Source organism: Sitophilus oryzae, unplaced genomic scaffold (assembly GCF_002938485.1).
Source record: "Sitophilus oryzae breed Bouriz unplaced genomic scaffold, Soryzae_2.0 scaffold_1081_pilon_pilon, whole genome shotgun sequence".
NCBI classification, from domain to species: domain Eukaryota; kingdom Metazoa; phylum Arthropoda; class Insecta; order Coleoptera; family Curculionidae; genus Sitophilus; species Sitophilus oryzae.
The window spans coordinates 1,533,940-1,556,322 of record NW_022145706.1 but is presented as its reverse complement, the minus strand read 5'-3'; the positions used below and the strand labels follow the sequence as shown (position 1 = coordinate 1,556,322).

General features: G+C 31.9%; 1 protein-coding gene across 3 annotated transcripts in view; it reads right to left on the bottom strand.

Annotated features, from left to right (window-relative positions):
* LOC115880561 (hemicentin-1-like) overlaps positions 1-16,861 on the bottom strand; it is a 478,732-nt gene extending 461,871 nt beyond the window's left edge. Inside the window, exon 1 of one of the 3 annotated variants that reach the window (XM_030897824.1) lies at positions 16,188-16,861. In XM_030897824.1, coding sequence (XP_030753684.1) covers positions 16,188-16,245 — 58 coding nt within the window. In that variant the 5' untranslated portion in view covers positions 16,246-16,861. The remainder of the gene's footprint in view (positions 1-16,187) is intronic. The other 2 variants (XM_030897802.1, XM_030897795.1) reach the window with 2 other exon arrangements.
* Between the last annotated feature and the right edge of the window lie 5,522 nt (positions 16,862-22,383).

The window sequence follows — 22,383 nt, the reverse complement described above, 5'->3', positions numbered from 1 at the left end:
CCTCACTTAAATTTCGAGTTTTTTCTTAACTTAGTCGGTCACGACTAAACTTGCTGTTTTATTTTTAATTTCTGTATATTTACCAAATCATTATCATCATCATTTTCAGGTTATTCAACCATTTCCAATTATGGTGTACCCTCCCTCACAGATTTAGATATTCTTTTTGTAATTGTGGGCCCATTGTTGTTTATTGTTGGCTATGCGAGCCCAAGTTATCACTGCTAACTTCCTAAATCATAACCCATCTCAGGTTTGGTCTTCTTCTAGGCCTCTTAATTCCTCGTGGGTACCATGCTGTCATTTCTGTGGTCCATCTGTTGTCCGTCCTTCTTACCAGGTGTCCTACCCATTGGCATTTGAGGGTTTTGACTCTGTGGATGACATCTATTACCTGGATCTTTTGTCGTATCGACTCTATACTTTCACAATCTTTCTTGTTTATTCCCGGCATTTATTTCGTTCTATTGAGCGTTGTGCGACCTGCAGTGTCCTTATAATATCCGTTTTAAATGTCCAGATTTCGCATGCATAGGTCATGACTGGTAGTACACATTGGTCGAATGTTTTCTTCTATAAAGTGGTATTCTAGATTTGAATATGATTGAGTTTCTTCCATGCTAACTTAATTCTTTTGTTGATTTCTGGCAGTAGAGATTCCGATCTGTGTATTAGTTGTCCCAAATATACAGGGTGGCCCATCGAAAACGTTCCGCAAGGCATAACGGCCAGGGTAATTTTTTTTTCAAAAAATTCAAAAACGTCAATTTTGTTTGTGAGGGAGACAACTTTTGCCCCAAAAATGATTGTAAAATCTTCAACTCTTTAAGCGGGGGTTTCATCCCCCAATTTTTTTCAAATGGGAAGGGGGGTCAAATGGTACCGCAATGAAAAGTGTTTCCGGTAGAGGACGGCCTCTTGTTATTGAAAAAAAAGTTCATTTCTAAATAACTTATAATATCGAACAGTGTGCTATCAAAATATAGGTATCATACATATTATATCAATTCAAAACCTACAATCAACTATAAGGTTCTTACGATTGCGTTCACAACAACTTCGACATTTTAATAAATAATGACGGAAAATAATACGTTCGAAAGATAAGTTTACCCTAAATAAATAAAATATCAGGTAACTTTTGTTGCCTCTTCGTTTGACGACGGCGAACTACTTACATTTATTATTCGCTTTGATGGAAAAAATATCCGTGTCTTGGAAAAGAACAGGTTTCAAAAACTATTAGTTTTTTGTACCAAATGTTTAGAATAAAGTATATATTATTACTAGAATTAATTTTTTAGATATTGGTCATTAATAAGTAAAAAATGGCCATGGATATAGATACTACTCAAAGTAGTATCTCTACACATGGCCAAAATTATTGCATATAACGATATTTTTATTTTATTTTGGACCTAATATGATTCTTTTTATATTTTTGGACATATTGGCTTACTACACGACTAACTAATATAAAATTAAAAATTTAAGTGCAACTAGGCTGTTATTAAAATTTTATTTCATAATGAGTAAAAATCAACAAAAACAAATTTCATTTTAAACAGAAAATATTGAAAACAATAATTTTAATTATTTCTCACAACTAATAGTCTGTATTGCTTCCTCGAGCCTCAAGCTGTGAGACGACGGGGCGTGGCATGCTCTCAATTGAGTTGTCCAGAAAATGTTGAGGAATGGCTTCCCATGTTTCGCGCGCAGCAATTTTCAATTCATTTAAGGTACGAGGGGGATCATTCCTTTTCGCAGTATGGCGTTTTAGCATGTCCCAAGCATGCTCGATCACATTCATATCTGGAGACATCGGTGGCCACCACAGTTCCCCCTCCCCCCTTGTAGAATGTAGAATGTTTAGGAGGGGAGTTAATCACCGCTACCTTATAGATCTATTGTGTGTTCCCCTTTCTTGAGTTATAACGAGTTATAACTCATCATACAGTCTCAGGGCTTTAACTGTAACCAAACCAACCCCCCCCCCCTTATATCCTCTTCCTCACAAAATTCGCGAACCGGTAAAGTGCGATGGGGAGGAGCATCTTGAAATGGACGCACAATAGGCTCTAAGATAGGGGATAGATAGGACGCACAAACGTCTCTAAGATATGAGGCACCTGTCATTGTGCCATCAATAAAAATAAGAGAAGTTCGAGCTCCGTGCATTATACCTGCCCATACCATAATGCTTCCCCCTTGAAACGGGACACGGGGTTGAGCTGCATTCAAGCAAGCTCGTTTTCCAGATGTTCTCCAGACCAAAGTTCGTGGCGAGTCTGATACTAGGCATATTCTTGTTTCATCACTAAACATGACGAAATTCTAATTAGGTCGATTTGCTCTCATCTCCTCAGCCCATTGTAGTCGCATAATTTTGTGCTGTAAATTAAGGTTCGGAATACGTAGAGGTCTCCTTAAATGTAATCCTCTGTCATGGAGTCTTCTTGCTATGGTCTTTCTTGAAACATTTACTCCTTGAAGGCGAGCTAACTCATTTTTAATAGCAGCACTAGAAAGCAGGGGATTGCGTCGTGCAATTAGGGATATTTGACGGTCTTGCACAGCAGTAGTAACTCTCTTTCTGCATCTTCCAGGCCGGTCTGTAACCTCGTTTGTCTCCCTGATTTTTTTTAATATTCGCGGAACATCGCTTTGGTTAACTCCTACAATTTCAGCTATTGCAATTTGCCGGTAGCCCTGTTGAGACAGTGTTATTATTCTGACTCTATTAAACTGTGAAATAATGTTTCTAGACATTTTAAGGCCATAACAATGGTCTGAATCTGTCAAAGTTTCTTCTGAAACCCAAGAGACCACAAATCGAAATGTGCAAGAGTTATAATATTGGGGGGGGTGGTGTCTGAACGATAAACATTGTTTACCATATGCATTTCAACAAAAAAAAAATGTTTGTTACAGATTATCAAAGCTATGTATAAAAAAAAGATTCTTTAAATTCCTTTCTGTATATTTTTAAACGATATAATATGCAATAATTTTGGCCATGTATGTATATACACAGCGGACCGATTTTGAGTTTTTTTTAGACAATTTGTGGCTAAGTTATTTGAAGTTTTAATATCTCTTCTTAAATTACAATACTTTAGGTCCCATACAGATTAACCTTAGTAGTAAAAAAGAGGAGATGAACACCAATTGGAATTTGTTAATATTAAATTTTATTGCTTTACTATTTTCAAAACTTTTGAAAACAACAACATGTTTTAAAAGCTATCAATTCCAAATTACTAAAACGAAATAATAATAAAGAGAGATAAAAGCCATTTTGTTTTATTGCTGCTGTCGTAAATCGATAAAACGATATTCTTCGGCGTCCATTATAAACCTAAATCGACTTTACGACGGCAATTTCTTCTAAAGTAAATAGATTGAGAACGCGGGACCAGTTTTTCCATCGGCAGATGCGGAATACTTAAAATAATCATAATAATAAACAGAGAAAAAAGGAAACCGTGAACAAATGTGTATTGAACGATTCAGGGAACAACTAGAGAAAATGTACCGTGATTCGTGATGGTTGTAGGAAAGAATTCTTGAGGTTTCATATAAAAAAAGTCTGTTATAGGAGCGTTCTGGTAAATATTACGTAACTGTGTCTAGGTATAATGTTTTATTATTTGTTTAGGTACCCGCATTGTTAAGAATAAACAAAGAAGTAATAAGATCTTTATTCTTCTTTTGAACACACAGTGAGGTAAACAAGATAACATTGTTTTCTTGTTAGAAAAGTTACTATATATCTTGTTTCGTTTTACCTCTATTCAGGTTAGTTCTAATCAACTTGAGTTGCCATTTTTGAAGGTTATTAGTTTTTTCTTATAGATTTAGTTTAATCAAGATGAGAGAGAACCTACGAAGTTATAGAATATGTTGATGGTTTTTTACTAGTATAACATTTTTCAGTTTTGTAATCACTTAGGTACCCAAAATTTTCTGGCAAAACTTATTTGACTTAAAAAGTATCTCAGTTTTATGAGGTTATCTACCTGTAGCAAAAATTCCCAGGTACTATTATCGATTTCTTTAAGATGCGTCAGTTCTTGGATTAGCTGACTTCCAAGAATTACAGTTTCTGGATCTTTAGTGTGCTATAATTGCTATTTTTAGTATTCTCTTTTGTACCTTTTCTTACAACGATACTTGCATATCATATTGATAGCCATGGTAATGCAATAAGGGTTTTACATTTTTTTTTATTAAAAGAGATATATTATATTTCACAGTTAATATAAAAGGATTCTTTACCAATTATAATATTTGATACAAAGTAGGTACTCTTTATATTCTTGGTGTTTTGGAGGTAATTTTTGGAGTGTTCTTTGCAAAATTTTCTGAGATTATCACTATCAAAAAAAGCTCGTCTTAAAAAGATATATGTTTTGTAAATGTAAAAATCTCGTAATTCATTATTGCTTCAACAAAAATTAATTAACTTACAACTAAAATAAAAAAATAAATAATTGACATTTCAATAGATATTTTTGGATGTATGTCCACCGATTTAAAAAGAAACAAAGATATTAAAAAATATAATGTACATTTGGTCAACTTTTAAAATGGTTAACAGAATTATTACATTACATCACTATCAGCGAGATAATAATTAACTGATACTTATTTGCAAAAGAAATGTCCAATTAGTTTAATTATAATTGATTAGAATGTATGAAATAATATGTCTTTATAAATAAAAATAATATATATTTAATTATTTCTCAAGCTAATTATTATCATCATAATCATCATTCTCTGCTTATTCAACCTTCCTCTTTAGATAAAATGGCATTCTAGATTTGAATATGATTGAGTTTCTTTCATATGTGCTCATAAGCTAATTGTATTAAAATTTAATTTAGTGAAATATATTTTTACGCTGTGAGTCTCATATTTTAAAGTACTTATTTGTGTCAGTAACAATTTACAACAAAATAAAACGCTAGTTCATCACAACCATACACTTTACTTTCAACACTAGATAGGCGTTTGGTTATAATATACAGGGTGGGCCACTGAAAACTTACAATGGCTATAATTTCTAAACCAAAAAAGATATCAAAAAAATAAAAATACCGTTTCTATAATATCGAGGGCGAATACATATGAGATATATTTTGAACCACCCCGACCTATCCCTAAGGCGGCACCACTACTTGAAAATCTTAAGTGGCAACACCCCACTTGTGGTACCTTTTTGGAAAGCCCATGAAAAATGCTAAACGATGATCATAAAGTTTTTAGGGTGAAATTGAAAAACTACCCCTTACACGAAAAATTAGATGGTTATGAGAAAAGTGATTTTTTCAGCATAAGTTACAAATTGGGACCCAGCTAAATGAGTTTTTTTTCAAACTACCCCGACCCACCCCTAGGTGCCACCCCTTCACTTCTAACCTCAAGATAGCGATACCCCACTTGTGACACCTATTTGGAAAGCGCGAGTCTAAAAATAAAACAAAAATGTCAAAACGTGTCAAAATCAATAGAATGAATTATTTTTGTATCCATGAACCATTGCGAGAAAAAAAGCTGGTACAAAGAAATTTATTATAACTCTTAATGAAGACCTCATACACTTTCAGCAAGATGGAGCCCCTTCGCATTATTCTATTGTCACAAGGCGGTGGTTGGATAAATATTATCCAAGGTAATGGATTGGCAGAAGGGGTCTAATCGAGTGGCCGCCAAGGTCACCTGATCTCACTCCTTTAGACTTTTCCTTGTGGGGTTACACTAAATCCATAGTCTCCAAGACAAAACCAGGTTCGTTGCAAGAATTGCGGCAGAGGAGAACTGAAGCCATGTCGAAATATTCCCAGAGAGACTTTCCAAAAAGTTAGAGAAGAATTTGAAAATCCTTTGTATTTTTGTATGGAACAAAACGGCTGTCATTTTGAGCAATTATTAAAATAAATTATCATTTTAAATTTTTAAATTGTCACACCTACATTTCTTGTCACTAACCAGTAATTAAGTTGAAGTCTGTATGACCATCGTTTAGCAATTTCAATTAGCTTTCCAAAGAAGTGTCACAAGTGGGGTATCGCTATCTTGAGATTACAAGTGAGGGGGTGCCACCTAGGGGTGGGTTGGGGTGGTTTGAAAAAAACTTCATTGGCGTCATTTAGCTGGATGCCAATTTGTAACTTATGCTGAAAAAATCACCTTTTTCATTAATGTCCACCTAATTGTTCGTGTAAGGGTAGTTTTTCAATTTCACCCTAAAAACTTTATGATCATCATTTAGCATTTTTCATGAGATTTCCAAAAAGACGCCACAAGTGGGGTGTTGCCATTTAAAATTTTCAAGTGAGTAGGGGTGCCTCCTAAGGCGTAGGTCGGGGTGGTTCAAAAAATCCGTCATATGTATTCCCCCTCGATATTATAGAAACGGTATTTTTTATATTTTTGATATCTTTTTTGGTTTGCAAATTATAGCCATTGTAAGTTTTCAGAGGCCCACCCTGTATACCATATCAGCATCAGCAGCATGAATAAAACTACTCACTTTTAATTGTACTGTATAAATGTTATATTTTGCTCTTATAACACAGGTTCCAACTTCAACTGAATTCAACAATATTTTTAGTACTGATAAACATTAAACATTAAAATATTTCTTTTAATTAGATATCCAATTAAATATTCCATTTGTTCAATATTTATATGATTAATAGTAAAAACTAAAATGACTAAGCTAAATTTATGTGTTTATCTGAGTCAGACGAGAAAATCCAAATCCGAAAGTTTAAAAAAACCGCAGTTCTCCGACAAAATTAATAATCAATCTGGAATCCGAGACTGGCTTCCTGTACTTTTTATTCCCGCTCTTTTCCCTTAGCCACTGTCATTTGAAAAGTCCTTAATTAAAAAACAACAAACCACTATTATTGAAGAGCATTATCCAGGCAGCTGTGGACCAGCTACGATTTCCTCTAACGATGTTTATTTTTCAATTAAATCTTGACTGTAAAAGGAGTTTTTTTATATGTATAAGAAAATAAGTGATGCCGCAAAATCTATCGTTATTAATCTCTGGTTTCCTAATCACCACGACTACAGAAAGTTATATAAAGTATATACCGTTATAGCGTTTTTTTAAACATTGCAAACGGCAGCTTTTCGTTGGTAGAGCAGTCGTGGATAAGGTATTTCACTGGAAAGAAACTAACTAACAATAATAAATCGAAAATACAAATATTGGGCGCCAGGCATGAAGAGAGAAAGAAAACACAGTTGTTTATTACTTAAAACTAGTGACTATATTCATTCATGATGTATGCTGATGGTAAATAGCATTGTACAATTTTAATAATTATTATAGTGGCTATATGTCGAGTAAAGCAATGTATGTAAATAATATTAAATATGTTCTATGAAAAGACTATGGAAAAATACAATGCGTGTAAAATTATAGAAAATATATGAAAGGTAGCATTACTTTATTTAATTTGTTGAATTTTATGCGATGTTAAATCTGAGATGTTGCAACCTGTAGATTCTAGAATATATATATATATATATATATATGGTTATTCATCTATTAATATAGCGCAATAATAATATCTATAGAAAGTAATACTATTACAAGACGTAATGTACTGAAACCTAAGATCTAAATCATATTGTAACTACTAAATCGACATAAATGTTCTTAATAATCTAACCACTAAACATAGTTTGTACGATATTATTTAAAATGTACGTTATTATGTTAAGACTGAAAATCGACTGAAAACTAGAACTCAAATCTACAGTTAGCTGTTCTTTATGCAATCATGCTTCAAACAGTAACAGCGTGAGGTGGGCTCGCATCTCTGTACTGTCTCTCGGCTATCCTGTTAGCCAATACAACAAAAGGGGCCAGAACGAGGACACCATGAATCAATACAGCCGTAACTATTGACTAGGCTTAGAAATGGGAAAGAAGCAGCATGGGGCTCAAGCTACATCCACGCTGGGGCACTCTATATATAAGATAAACCATCCCTACATGGGACACTCGTCCACAGGACATCCGTACATAGGGCATCCAACCATAGGACCCTAAAAATACGAAACTCGTGTTTAAAACCTACCAAGGTGTAATAAACACAATAAACCTACCTCGAATTACTTCCGAGGGCTCAATAATAAACAAAGAAACTGTCCTTTCCTCCATGTAACATTCTGGAGGACAAAAGAAAAGGAACGCCAACGTGCCAGCAAAATACAAACACAAGTTAAGTTGGGACATCCAAAACTCTACCCTAAAAATATTCAATAATAATAACGAATTTAATAAAGATATCATCTCATCTTTACCTTGAGAAGCTTCGAAATAGCAGCTGATTCAAATTATACAGCAAGATTTAAATAATTGCAATTTCTCTAAGCAGGGCTCTGAAGGTGACCGCAAAGCGGCAAAAGCAAAAGTGAGTCCACAGCGCAGAGAGCGAAAAATTGAAGCGATGTCGACAGCGCCTCCACAGAGCAGTCAAACGATAACAGGGTTGTGGACTAGAGAACGTCAAAATTACGCCAAGCGCGTCAAATAAATTATCCGGCGATAGGGAATCCGGTGATGGTTTGGAGGCATGTAACGAACTAAAAACGTTACACCGTCATAAGCTTCATTCAAAATCTCGAAATTAGTGGAGTAATAGTTATTTTTTATACAAGACGATAAAATGGTTTTTTATCATCGATCGAAAAGATTAATTCACGAGCAATGAAATCGCGAGTGAATTAATTTCGGGAGACGATAATGCAAGTTTGTCGTCTTGTATAAAATAATATTTTTTTCCATAGCGAGTTACGTTTTAAAAAATATTCAGAAAATATTATTTCCAGAAATTTATTTCGAGTAGAAAAAATATTGTGCTGGGCTGGCCTTTGTTTCTATGTAATTTGACAAATAAATAAATCTGTCTCTTTAGTTGTCAGGTTTGAGTCAATATTCTTTAATTCTCTTTCGTGTCGATTGCTGATTGAATTGGAGCCAGAAATGGCTCAAAACGAAATAAGTAAATTACCAACAGATATTCAGGCTGAGGCGACAAACGCCATATCCAAACTACTTCCATTTAAATCCCGAATAACTTATGAAAAAAAACACAAAAATTTTCAAAATGGAAGCAATTAAAAAACGTGCGAGTAGAAATAAAGTTTTTAACCTATTCTCGCTGTTAAAGTATCATTTAATCTACTCTTGCGGTTAAAGTACTATTTTATCCACTATTTTTGATAGATATAAAGCAATTTTAACAGTTGCTATGGAAAAAATTAATTAATTCAATTATAGTTTATACTTAAGAGTTTACGATTATTCTCAATGTTAAAAAAATCCAGTTAAAATTAATAGAATATCCTAGCACCAGCTTACGATAGCCAGTTGTAACCATATATATGGAAAGCCGAATAATTAGCTTATAAAACAATAATATTTTTATTTCTAACTACAGTTTTTCTTAACAGATGATAATCAAAGGCCAAAATGACATTACTCGCAAATGCGCATTAGCATTTTCAATTATAATTCGTAGAAAAAGTTAAAAATTAGTTAAATTTATCTACTGATTGAAAAGTACTGCTACTAATTTTAACGTTCTGTATGCTTACTTAGAAATAAGAGGAACAAACTTCTACGCTAATTGAAACTACTAATTTATTCCACTGATTTTGACTTCAACCTAACAAAAAATATTATTTTAACTTATTTTAAATTTATTTTCTTAAAAAGATTTCGTAGAAAAAAGATATTATTTTAAGTGCATATAAATTTAAATACATGCAACATTATTCTGTATTCTCAGTAGTTTCTTCCTTATAGGCTTATTCCTTATTAGCCTTGCATTCAAATCGCTGAATAGATCAAATAGAGGCATATTTTTCTATAAAACAATATTTCTTCACGAAAACATCGTTGAATGTAATCTTAACAAGGCCCGTGACATTTAAAAAGTTATCTTAAACGTTATATAACCGAAATCTTCTAAAATACATCTGCATTGATAAAATGTTATTGACACTGATAATGTAATAAATAGACATCTTGAATGTACCTTTCAGACTGTTTACCCCACGCTTTTATACGAATAAAAATACAAAAACGGTTAAAATTTTCTTATAAATCCAGTGACAACTGGAAAAATATTTTTTATGCAAATTATGATCATGGTCTTTGATAAGGATAAAAAGTATTTCTTATAATTACATTACACAATGCCAATTTTTTTGGAGATTTTAGGTAGCTTTATAAAAAACAATTCTTATAATAAAATTCTTCAAATTGCATTTGGAGAATTTTATTATTCTTTTTAGCTCCATTTGACTTTTATCTTTGGGTCGAGTTACATTCAGCACTTAAATATTATGGTATTCGGCACACTTTTCATGTTAACTTATTCTTCTGTTATTGGTATAATCATTATTTGAAAAAAGCTAACAAAAAAAAATGAAATTAAAAGCACATTTAATACACCAATCAGAGGTCTACTAAATCAAAGACTACTCCACTAACTGGACCAGAACCGTTCTGCTTCCCAAGTGGTTCTTCCCCACTGCTTCCCAACTTAAAGCAAAACTCAAGAATCTACAAGACACCATCTGTAACCTGGAATCCTCCAACGGTCTAAGACACTCGTAGAAATTTTAAAAAGATTTTCACTTATAATATCACAAGAGCTTAAATTATTTTCGGAAATTTTTTTGAGGGCACGAATATTTTGAAAATTATCCCGAGTCGAAGACGAGGGATAATTTTCCTAAAATATTCGTGCCCGAAAGAAAATTTCCAGGAATAATTTAAGCTTGCGTGGTATTCGGTAAGAAAATTTCACACCTAAATTTGAAAAAAAAAATATTAATCCAACATGACATTTTAAAATAATTTCAATTTGTTAATAATATTAACAAATATTATTATATTTTTAATTAGTTACATCAAATGTTAAAACTCAAATGGGTAATATTTCAATATATAGACATTGTAGTTCATTCACATTATGATTGTAGATCTTATGTTTACCTTTTCAACTGTCAAAAAATTTCCACTAAAGTTTCGTGGCGCCTCAAAAAAAAATTTGCGGAAATTTTTTCAGTTGCCATGGTAACTAGTCAACATTAAAGCATGTTATTGGTTGAAAAGTAGAGGTGTGAAATTTTCCTTGATTTAATTAAGAACAATCTTCGGATTGTCACGGGATTTTTAACAGGATACTGTCTCCTCAACGAACACCTCAGTAGTTTGAAACTAAGAAACAATGGCGAATGAAGATTCTGTAGGGAAAATGGGGAAACACCAGAACATCTCATCACTGAGTGCGCCGAGACGACAACGATTCGTGCCACGAAGTTAAAACTTGGATGGAGTACTAACTTCTGTGAAACCGTCCCAGATACTGGCTTTTGTCAAAGCCCTGAGACTGTCTGATGAGTTATAACTCACTAAAACTCAAGAAAGGGGGACACACAATAGATCTGAAAGGTCGCGGTGATTATTATCTACATTTTACAAGTCAAAGACTTACAAATAACGTGGAAAATTTAATTAAAAGTGATGTAATATTAAATTTTCTGCAAAAAGTAAAAGTATGAATATTCCATTCTAAGAAACATTAAGTCTAAGCTCATGTACCGTACTTCTAGATCCATTATATTTAAATCATTTCAAAATTATGCTTTAGTTGCTTATTGTTATTGTTTCTTACAATAACAGTATGCACCGTTGAAGCCCGTTAGCAATTCCAATTAATTTCAGAAAAAAATGCAATTATTATTTAAATTGTATAAATTTAAATTAGCTTAATGACAATACGGTCCAAAAAGCATTTAGCTGATTTTACTCTCCAATAAATACTAAGATTTTTTGCAATTTTAATTGCAATTGTCACTGCGATATTTTATACAAATTATATCGCTAGTTAATTATAATTTGATAAAATATACAACTATGGAAATAAAAAACGATTTTATTGATATAAATTTAGATTTTTTCTGTTAAATTTTAATTCAGAAGCTTCAGCTGATTTTACTCTTCGATAAATCCCAAGATTTTTTTAATTTTTTAATAATTTTATCAATATTATTTCAAATAAAGTACCGCTAGTACATATACATATAGAATGTTCAGCCATCGTTCAACGTGACGTCATATATTGTCGAACTTTCTCAATAACTTGCCAACCAGATGAAAGACATTGGTGACGTCATTACGGCATTTCGTAAATTACTGCATATATTCACTTTAGTGACTGTCATTGTCATTAGATTTGGGGTTGTAATTTTATTGACGGGCATCGATAAATGTCAAAATTAAAATTTGATTGTTGCTGTCTTTGAATAAGAAGACTAAGGAAGGAGCATATCAAAAATCTTAGATCCACCGCGATGGGCCTCAAATATGGCCGACTTAAATTCCGGTTTATCAGTGCCGTTCTATTTTATTTAAAAAATGTAAAACTATGATGTAGGGTAGACGTGGGGTAAACTCAATAATTTTTTTTTACTTTACGTTGTGAATGAATGTTGGTAGTTATTAAAATTGTTATAAAAATATAAAATTCTAATAAAAATAGATAAGTTATAATAATTATTTATAACCGTAAACATCCGATACGCTACTGAAGCAGGTAAGTCAAATTGACGTATCTAAATTCTTTGACATCTAATCTTTGACAAGTAGTAAATAAAAGCAAAAATGCAAGAAAAAATATATAATTAGTTAATTTAAGTGAATTTCATAAATGATCGGTTTACTACATGTATGTATATTTTATAGTCACTTACTAGCGAAAAGTTGTTCCATTATTTCACTTATTTAATTTATTTAATTATTTCACTCTTATTAATTTTTGCCGAGATCTACCGCACGCTACACAACCAACTATTTTAGAGTCTTTTTCGATAAATCGCGATAGTGTCACTGTTAATTTAAGTTCTGCCACAATTTCCATCTAGATTTACTACCTTTATACAACTATCAGTAGTAGAATAAATAATAAATAACATAAAATAAGCTCCATAAAGACTGACAAGTCCACAAAATTTCAAATCAAATTCAAATGTGTCAAATGAATCGTCAAACAGAACTGTCAAGGATCCCCACCCTAGAGTCCTTTTTCCGCCCACCATGCATGAATACATTATGCTCCTTCCTTAGTCTTCTTATTCAAAGGCTGCTGTAAAAAAAATTCAAATTCTAAGCTTATAAACTATTTTTCTCGAGAAAGAGATGGTGGAAGAAAACACTTGCCCGTGGACGCTGTGTATGAAGTCAGTACAACGCAAAGGTGTAATATTCTTATGTAAAATACAAGAGTTGTTGATGGTTTTAGAAACAGGAATTTCAACGTCCAAAGGATTGGAATTAAAGGGATCGTAACTGATAAAGAGTTTAAGAAAAAATGAATAAATGCCGAAAAAAAACGGAACTCCCCCAATCAATAATAAGGAACGTACTTAAAATTTTCTAAACAATATGAACTGATCTCAGACACACCCTAAAACTCATATTTAACAAATAATCATGACGTAACAGTGAACGTTGGTTGAACAGTCCATAACTCTAGAAAAATTAATGATATAACCTCAAATTTTTTCTATTGAATTTGAAATCAATTCTGACTACGCAATAAAAAGCTTGATTAAATTTTTGATATTCATCCATATTTAATGATTTATTTATCTGAGGTATTGCGGTATACTCTAAGTAAAAACTAACTGCATAATAATTGCATATAATATCTACATAGCGTTTATACAAGCGGCCGAGCATAAGCACTTTTCCTGTGTTTTAAATCAATAGTGCATGTAATTGCTCGGTTTGTATTGTAAATAAAAATAAACATTTTAAATGCATGTAGGTATGAATACAAAGCCTTCATTCATACCTGGATAAAATGTAATAGTGCAGAATTGTGATTGAATTATTCAGAATTAAAATATTTTTATCGTTTATTTATTTTGTATCAATAAATAATGTCGTGAAGCAATATTTCTAAAATTAATAAATCTCTTAAGATTCTTTTAAGTTCTTTTAAGTATAAAATTCCTAAAATTTATTTTTTAATTATTTCATTAATACGATTATTAATGTTTTTTAGATATTAAGGCCCAAATATGATGAGTCTTAATAAGTGCAAATATTTTCGGGGCTGGTAGATCTCGCAAAAAGAAACCTCATAATCGTGTTTCTGGGGTCGAACTTTACTATCCCTAAATATATTTGTACTTATTTAACACTTACTCTGTATAATAGCACCGCTAAACTTCGCCAATGGAAGCACGCCTTAATAGACTACACTTCAAAGCTCAAAATACACTACTAGCTCAAAATGCCTGTTTTATGCAAAAAGTCATTAGGCTTATTTTATCAATTTAAACCTTCTTCATCCTCAAGTCTAAAAATTGACATTATATTAATAGTAAGTGCAGCAATGTTTTAAGATTTTGTTTCAACCAACATATTTTCTTTCAACAGCCAAAAGAGATATACTAAACTAAAAAAAAAACTATATACCTAAGGTTCCTTCCTGTGTAACCAGCGACTTCTTTTATTATCTCCTATTATAAGATAAGATTGATTTATAGCTCAATATTTTTATTGATTAATGTGATGATTAAAAACTTTAACTATAGCTTTTAATCATCTCCTGATGATGCTAACATGGTTATCGAAACGCGCGTTTAGTGCAAAAATGAAGTGTTTTGGTGTATTGTTGTGGGTTAGTGTTTGATTTTGCTGTTGTACCACCAAAAGTTCCCTTTTACAATTTTTTCGATAAATTTTGCTTATTTTGACATATATGTTTTAATCCTAAATATGCACTTTACAAAAATTTACATTTTGTGTTCCGGATATATTTTTGTTGCTAAGTTTCGGAAACTGGAATTTTTTTTCTGGATATGAACAAATTAGTCATAATATATTAAATATATTATAAACTGGTTTGTGTAAAAAAGTTTTTAAAAATTCAAGGATTGCTGAGTTTTTTGGAAAAAAAACGGATTTTTCTGAAAACTAATTTTATTTTTTCCTGTCGTTACTTTTTAGAAAATCAAAAAACTAATTACACATTCTCATAGCCACTTTATTAGGGCTATCTGATAGTATTTTTAGATTTTCAGATTAGCTGATAATTTGTGAGAAACAGAGGACAATTTAATTTTTTTAAATACGGACCTGCATTTTTTATTTCAGGTTTTGAAAGAACTCGGTCTCCTGAGTACAACGATATGCCACACTTTATACTTTTTTTGTTTTGGGTACCTTAACGGCAACAAAATTATTTAATTATAATTTAATAAAATTTCAAGTCGACTCTGTTTCTGTATATATTAAAAAAAAGCAGAGCCGAGCTTGAAATTAGTTTAAATATTGTATCCAAATTTCCAAAACAAAAAAAATATTAAGTGTGGCATATCATTGTACTCAGGAGACCGAGTTCTTTCAAAATCTGAAATAGAAAATGCAAGTTTTTATTTAAAAAAATTAAGTTGGCCTCTGTATCTCAGAAATTCTCAGCCGATTTGAAAATCTAAAAATACTATCAGATAGCCCTAATAAAGTGGCTATGAGAATGTGCAATTAGTTTTTTGATTTTCTAAAAAGTATCGACAGGAAAAAATAAAATTAATTTTCAAAAATATCCGTTTTTTTCCAAAAAACTCAGCAATCCTTGAAATTTTTAAAACTTTTTTGATGGCATCTTGGTGAACATCCCAAAGCGCAACTTTGCTCCAATTTAACCATGTTCGTATCTATTACGGTTACCGAGTTACTAATGTTCGTACCTCGAATTTGTAGCACCCTGTATAACGAGCAAGTACCTAACTACATAATGAAGGTATTTATCACAGTAAAGAAATATTTTTGAATCAAGCAATATATTTTATTACAAAAAATCATAAACCATATTACCCCAACATATATTATTAATTAGTATCGATATAGATTTCAATAAAAAAAACCATTTCACTATTACATGTTTTAAATTAAATATCATTATCAATAAAATTAGCACAATTAAACACCTTTTTTCCAACTGCCGCTCACCATTAACGCTCTTTCATTCACAAGCGCTAACTGCATGTAATGTTTATTTAGTCTCTCACGCATAATAACAAACATCAGCGTTTCTTGATTATTATTTTAAAAATCTTTTTAAACCTACCTGATAAAAATATGGAGACCAGAAACCACCGCAGTTCAAAATCCATTCTTCGCTCCATACTCCTTCCGCTGAAACCAGTTTTTTTTCACTCGAAGTATTTTTTCGTCGTTCAAATCCAAACAAAACTCACTAAATTCACTTAAAAATCCTCATCAGGTTAATCCTTTATGTCATGGTCTCACACAATCCTGGTAAACACACAATATAAACACACTCAATCCAAGAAAAACAAAAATAATCCAATTCAAATCATTTGGTGATGATGACACTAACAAAACACGCGCTGAGAATCAAGTTTGCGCGTGCACTAACGTCAAGTTTCCTTCAAGAGTTTTTCTTTTCAACGGAAAATCTGCGGAAAACTTCGCGAAAAGCGGGTTTCCACCGGCCGATCTTTCAAAGACCTCTACGTAACAGCGAGCGGTCGTAGAATGCGCGGCAAAAATTCAACAGAAACGCTGCGGCGACCGTTACAAACGACCGTCCTGCCTCTAGCGCACGCTCGGGAAACTACACAAACTCTCCTCGAGGAATAACGAAGTTACAGACCAAATTTTTCACCTGTTTTCCATGTAAACAATACCGTTTTTTATCGGGCTTCACCAAAATGTTCAAATAATCCAGCAAAAACCAGAAATATTCTTCAAATACTCAATTATTTTCGTTGATAATGTTGAATGTGTATAAATACCAGCATAGGTAGTAAAGGTAGACTGGTATAAGGTAGAATAAACGTTTCATGGGTGTTGAATCATTGGCGTACCATGATGGATTTATGTTTTCGTACCAATTTCGTTTCTTAAAGAGGATGTATCGGGATTTTGCGAGGTTTTTGAATCAATCAACTGGAGCAGTGAGGCTGAAAACAAAAGGGTTGCATTGAGAGGGGTGGATGGGTCTTAATTTTATTGTTAGAATCAACAGAGAGGGTTGTAAGAACTTAATGGGAATTAAGATATTCGGACAATGTGTTGTTGATGAAACGTCTTCTTTGTATTAATTAGGTTTGTCCTAGAAGAGGAGTTTGGAGATACTTTTGTTAATTAGTTTTTTTGATGTTGAACTGTCTTATAGGCAAATGAATATTGAACTCTGTTTTTTTGAGGGAGAAAACTGTGTGTAATGTGTAATATTTTTTTTCGGATTTACCCAGGACAAAGCTGAATCGAAAACACAAACCACAATTATTATTACACAAGCAATGAAGAAAATTCATAATATGCAATGTGGCGCTCCTCATTCTCGTCGGTTGATTATACGAAAAAATTGCAGATCTGTTTTATATACTTATTTTACATAAAAACTTTGTTATTTCAAATACAATACTCTTTATTTTTTAAATAAATCGAAGCAGATTTGAATGCCCTTTCAAACTATATTAGTGTTTCTTACGCCTATTCAGCTCAAATTTTGAATAAAAAATGATTTTTCAATAAAATGTCTATCAAGATGACTGGTGTCACCATGACAATTTTCTAGTGACAGTTACCAGATATTTTCAAAATCGAAATTAGTTTATGGACTTTATTTAAATTTATAACAGTTTATTTTTATTTAATTTACCTGCAATAGTTTAATAAGTAAATATGTATTACTTTATCAAGAAAAATTAAACAGTCTCTGCTGGCGGAAGGAATGAATATGTTACTAGTGATTTTTGTGATGAAAGTTGCTTCTTGGCCTGAAGGGTTTATGCTCAAAGATATCCAAATAGGAATCTTCTTGATAAGCGTTCCTTTGAAAAATTACTTTTCCTATTTCGCAGAGCTGATAGTATATTATATGAAAAACCTATTAAGCAGAAAGCTGTCTTTGGAAGTGAAGAAAATTAATTTACCATAATCGGCTCTTTTATAGAAAATCCAATATTTCTACAAGGCATTGTAGTATAAATCAAAAAACTTCGTTTTTGTTGATAAAATATTAAAAACTATTATAAATAGAACTATAAAATAAAAAAAATAATACATACCTACTTATTTAAAATAGTTTCTTACAAATATTCAAAATACCAGAAAACTGTATTCCTAGTAAATAATTACCCTTAAGTCGAGAAAAATCACATAAATACGTGCAGAAACACAAGGAATCTGTAGAAAATAAAGACACAACCTTATAATTACGCTGCAACTAAAGTTATACAGAACATTTTTGGAAATAGCTTCAAAACATCAACCACGAACACCTTAAGTACAATAAATTCCAGTCCTGTGCTACGCCACTGACTACAGTACTCCGTCCCCTCTCGACCCATGGCCCCAGGTTACCATCGTGCTCTGTCTCCGTCGCACCCATGGCCCCAGGCCCAACGCTGGGTCGACCCACGGAAGTGGCTCTTTCATGGTCAAGTTTACGCCGTACCGTAGAACCACCGTCTGCAGACGGTACGACCAGCCGAATCGACGCAAGAGATATTTTTGTTTGGTCAATGACCAACGTTTGTTGATGATTCCTGCTAATTTGCATTTTGTTGTTTAGTAAATAAATTACTTAACTATATGGTACCATTGACTGTTGTAGATGATGCAGTGAGTCAAAATGCAATAGATGTACGGTTTTTTTTATTTTTACCATAGCAACAACTGTTAAAATTGCCTTATATCTATCAAAAATAGTAGATAAAACTGTACTTTAACCGCAAGGGTAGATTAAATGATACTTTAACAGCGAGGATAGGATAAAAACTTGTTTCTTCAAGCACGTTTTTTAATTGCTTCCAATTTTGAAAATTTTTGTATTCATTTTTATAAGTTATTCGGGATTTAAATGAAAGTAGTTTGGATATGGAGTGTGTCGCCTCAGCCTGAATATCTGTTGGTAATTTACTTATTTCGTTTTGAGCCACTTCTGGCTCCAATTCAATCAGCAATCGTCACGAGAGAGAATTAAAAAATATTGACTCAAAACTGACAACTAAAGAGACAGCTTTATTTATTTGTCAAATTATATAGAAACCAGTCCCAACCCAGCACAATATTTTGTCTACTCGTAGTAAATAATAATTCCTTGAAATAATAATTTTTGGATATTTTTTAAGAATTAATTTTCCAAACATTAATTCACTCGCGATTTCATCTCGTGAGTCAATGTTTTCGGTTGACGATAAAATACCATTTTATCGTCTTGTATAAAAAATAACTATTAGTCAATGACCAATTTTTTGAAGAAATAAATTCTTGAAATTTGCATTTTTATTATAAATAAAATGTGTGTGCACTACGTGTGTATATTTGAAGTGAAACTCCTTACTGACAGCTATTCAATTAAAGGACTTGAAGGAAACGTTTGAAAAAGTGTCCTTTGAAATGTTGAAAAAGTAGTAAATTAAAAATTAATAAATAATTTGATTCAAAATTAATTTAAAATAAAACAACTGTTTCTAAAGCTGCGATCACCAAGCTCTAACCCTGGTTATGGATTTTTGTTTCGTTTCAATTTTTTTAATGATGACTCAAAATTAAGTCGATTTTTTCAATTCAAATCATCAGTGGTGAAGCTATAGGGGATGATGGGGGGGGATGCTTCCCCCCCAATGTATAATTGAGTTGGGAAATTAGTCATGACAACGCGACGCGCGACGTCTAAATCCCAAATTTGTCAAAAATAAAAAAAAAATTGCCGCTGTACTAATGTGAAGCAGATATTGCCATCAACTTAGATTTACCAAAAATAATAACAACTTGGGTCACTTTGAAGACCAGACGACTAGTCTATACTAATATATGTATAAAATCCTTAATAAGTGACTGACATACTGATTAATCACGATCCTGCTCAAACCACTCAACGTAAGAAGCTCAATTTTGGCATACAGGTTGATTCTAGGGTGTAGAGGTTCGATAAGAAGGGATTTTTCGAAATTCCAGTTCCAAGAGGGTGAAACCACCCCTCAAATATTACAATATTTTTTTATTTAAAAAACGGTCAAGTTTCCGAAAAAAGCTTAAACACGTATATTTTATTTTGTTTTTTTACATATTTTAAGATTTTTTAAAAATTAATACAGGGTGTTTCGAAAAATCTGGTAATTGATTAATCACGATCCTGCTTAAAGCGCTTGACGTAAAAAGCTGATTTTTGGAAAACAGATTGACTTTTGGGGTGTAGAGGTTCGATAAGAAGGGATTTTTCGAAACTCGAATTCTAAGGGGGTGAAACGGTATCCCTCAAATATTAAAATATTTTTTATTTAAAAACCGGTGAGTTTTTCGGAAAAACTTTTAAACACGTATATTTTATTTTGTTGTTTTACATATTTTAGGATTTTTATAATATAATAATATAACCATTGAGTAATCACGATTCTGCTTAAACTGCTTGAAGTTTAAAGCTAGTTTTTGGCAAACGGATTGACTGTAGGGGATGGGAGAGGTTCAATAAGGAGGGGTTTCTCGAATCTCAAATTCCAAGAGGGTGAAAACGCCCCTCAAATATTACAATATTTGTTATTTAAAAAACGGTTAGTCTTTCGGGAAAACGCTTGGATAAGCATAATTTATTTATTTTTTTTACATATTTTAATTTTTTTTCAAAAAATCATACAGGGTGTTCCAAAAAGTTGGGTAATTTCTTAACCACGATTCTGCTTAAACTGGTTGACGTAAAAAGCTTATTTTTGGCAAACGGATTTTTCGAAAGTCAAATTCCAACGAGATGAAACTACCCCTCAAATATTACCAAGTTATATAATAATATCGCCATATTGTTTTTTCTCATGCTGACATAAATGTGAGAAAATTTTATCCAGTTTGTATGTTAATGGAAATTCTTGCTTTGCTTTATCATCATCATTACAAATGATTAATTCGACGCGAACGAAGTCAGAAGTACACGCTAGTTGTTAAATAAAATATTAAGGATGGTACGATTTTATTTTAATTTTAGAGTTGTCATAACAATAATTATTTATGCATGTTATATTGTTCAATAATGTTAAATTTAAATTTTAAATTAATAAAACAATTTTTTTAAAACAAGGGTTTTTACATTATTACATGTATTATGGTCTCTAAAAAAAAGATGGAAGTTGGGAAAATTGCTTGTCCTCCCCCCCCCATAAATCGAAAAATTATTAAGACTTTAACACCCTGTAGCTACGAAACAAAGCAGAATCAGAACTATGTTGATATGAAAAATTAATCTAATTTTTAGTTGAGGAATCTCCCCACGAGTGATGGCACATTTTTTCAAAACACCCTGTATATGCAGTAATAAGATCAGTATAAAGGTTGATTCTAACTATACCTTCAATATCAGCTCCCTTTCGTTTCCCTTCCGTTCACATAAAATATTATATCATGTAAATGAATATGACAATGCACACTATCCGTTCCGTTTCCCTTCCGTTCCATATCCTTTCCTTCCCTACATTTTTTGGCGGACGGATTGAAGCGTATCGGAAACAGCGTTGTCAAGTTCTTACATTTGTACCAGCTCTGTTAAAATTTTGCTGATATTTATTTATTCTTTCACCTCTTAATTAAATCTATTATCTTTTTCAAAAGATACAAATTTTTAAATAAAACTTTCGTAATGATTTAAATTGTACAATAAAAAGTATGGAACTGATACGGAACGGAAGCTTAAATAGAATACAATAAAAATACGGAACGGATATGGAATGGATATGGAATAGAAACGGAAGGTATAGTGAGAATCCTTTATTTTAAACTATTACAACCTTAATAATTCGGCATAAATGAAATCAAATAATTAGTAATCATTAATTATTTTAGCGCTAAGAGAATTTTAAAACCGATAAAGTTGTAATGGTGGTTTTGTTTATAATATTTGAATTTTACATTGCACGCTAATTAACTAATTAATATAATTATTCTATTAGATGTAACTGACAAGTTTGCGTTAATATTTAAACAAATAATTTTAATAAATAAGCCTGCATTTATAATCGAAACCTTATTTTCATTATTTTCTATGGCAGAATGACTAAAATTTAATTAGGGTTCACTCTGAATATAATCTCTTGTATTAATTGATTTCGATAATTAGTAATAAATAGACAAAAAGAATCGTTCTGTAATAATTGGTTTTAGTTTATAATTTTTTATATTATATTTAATAGGAAAATAAATCAATTCTATATAGGGTTAGTTTTATCACTTATTTACAAATATTTTCAGGGCTGATGCGCAAAAATAGGCAGTTCTAAAAAGTTTTCGAAAAATATACAGGGAAA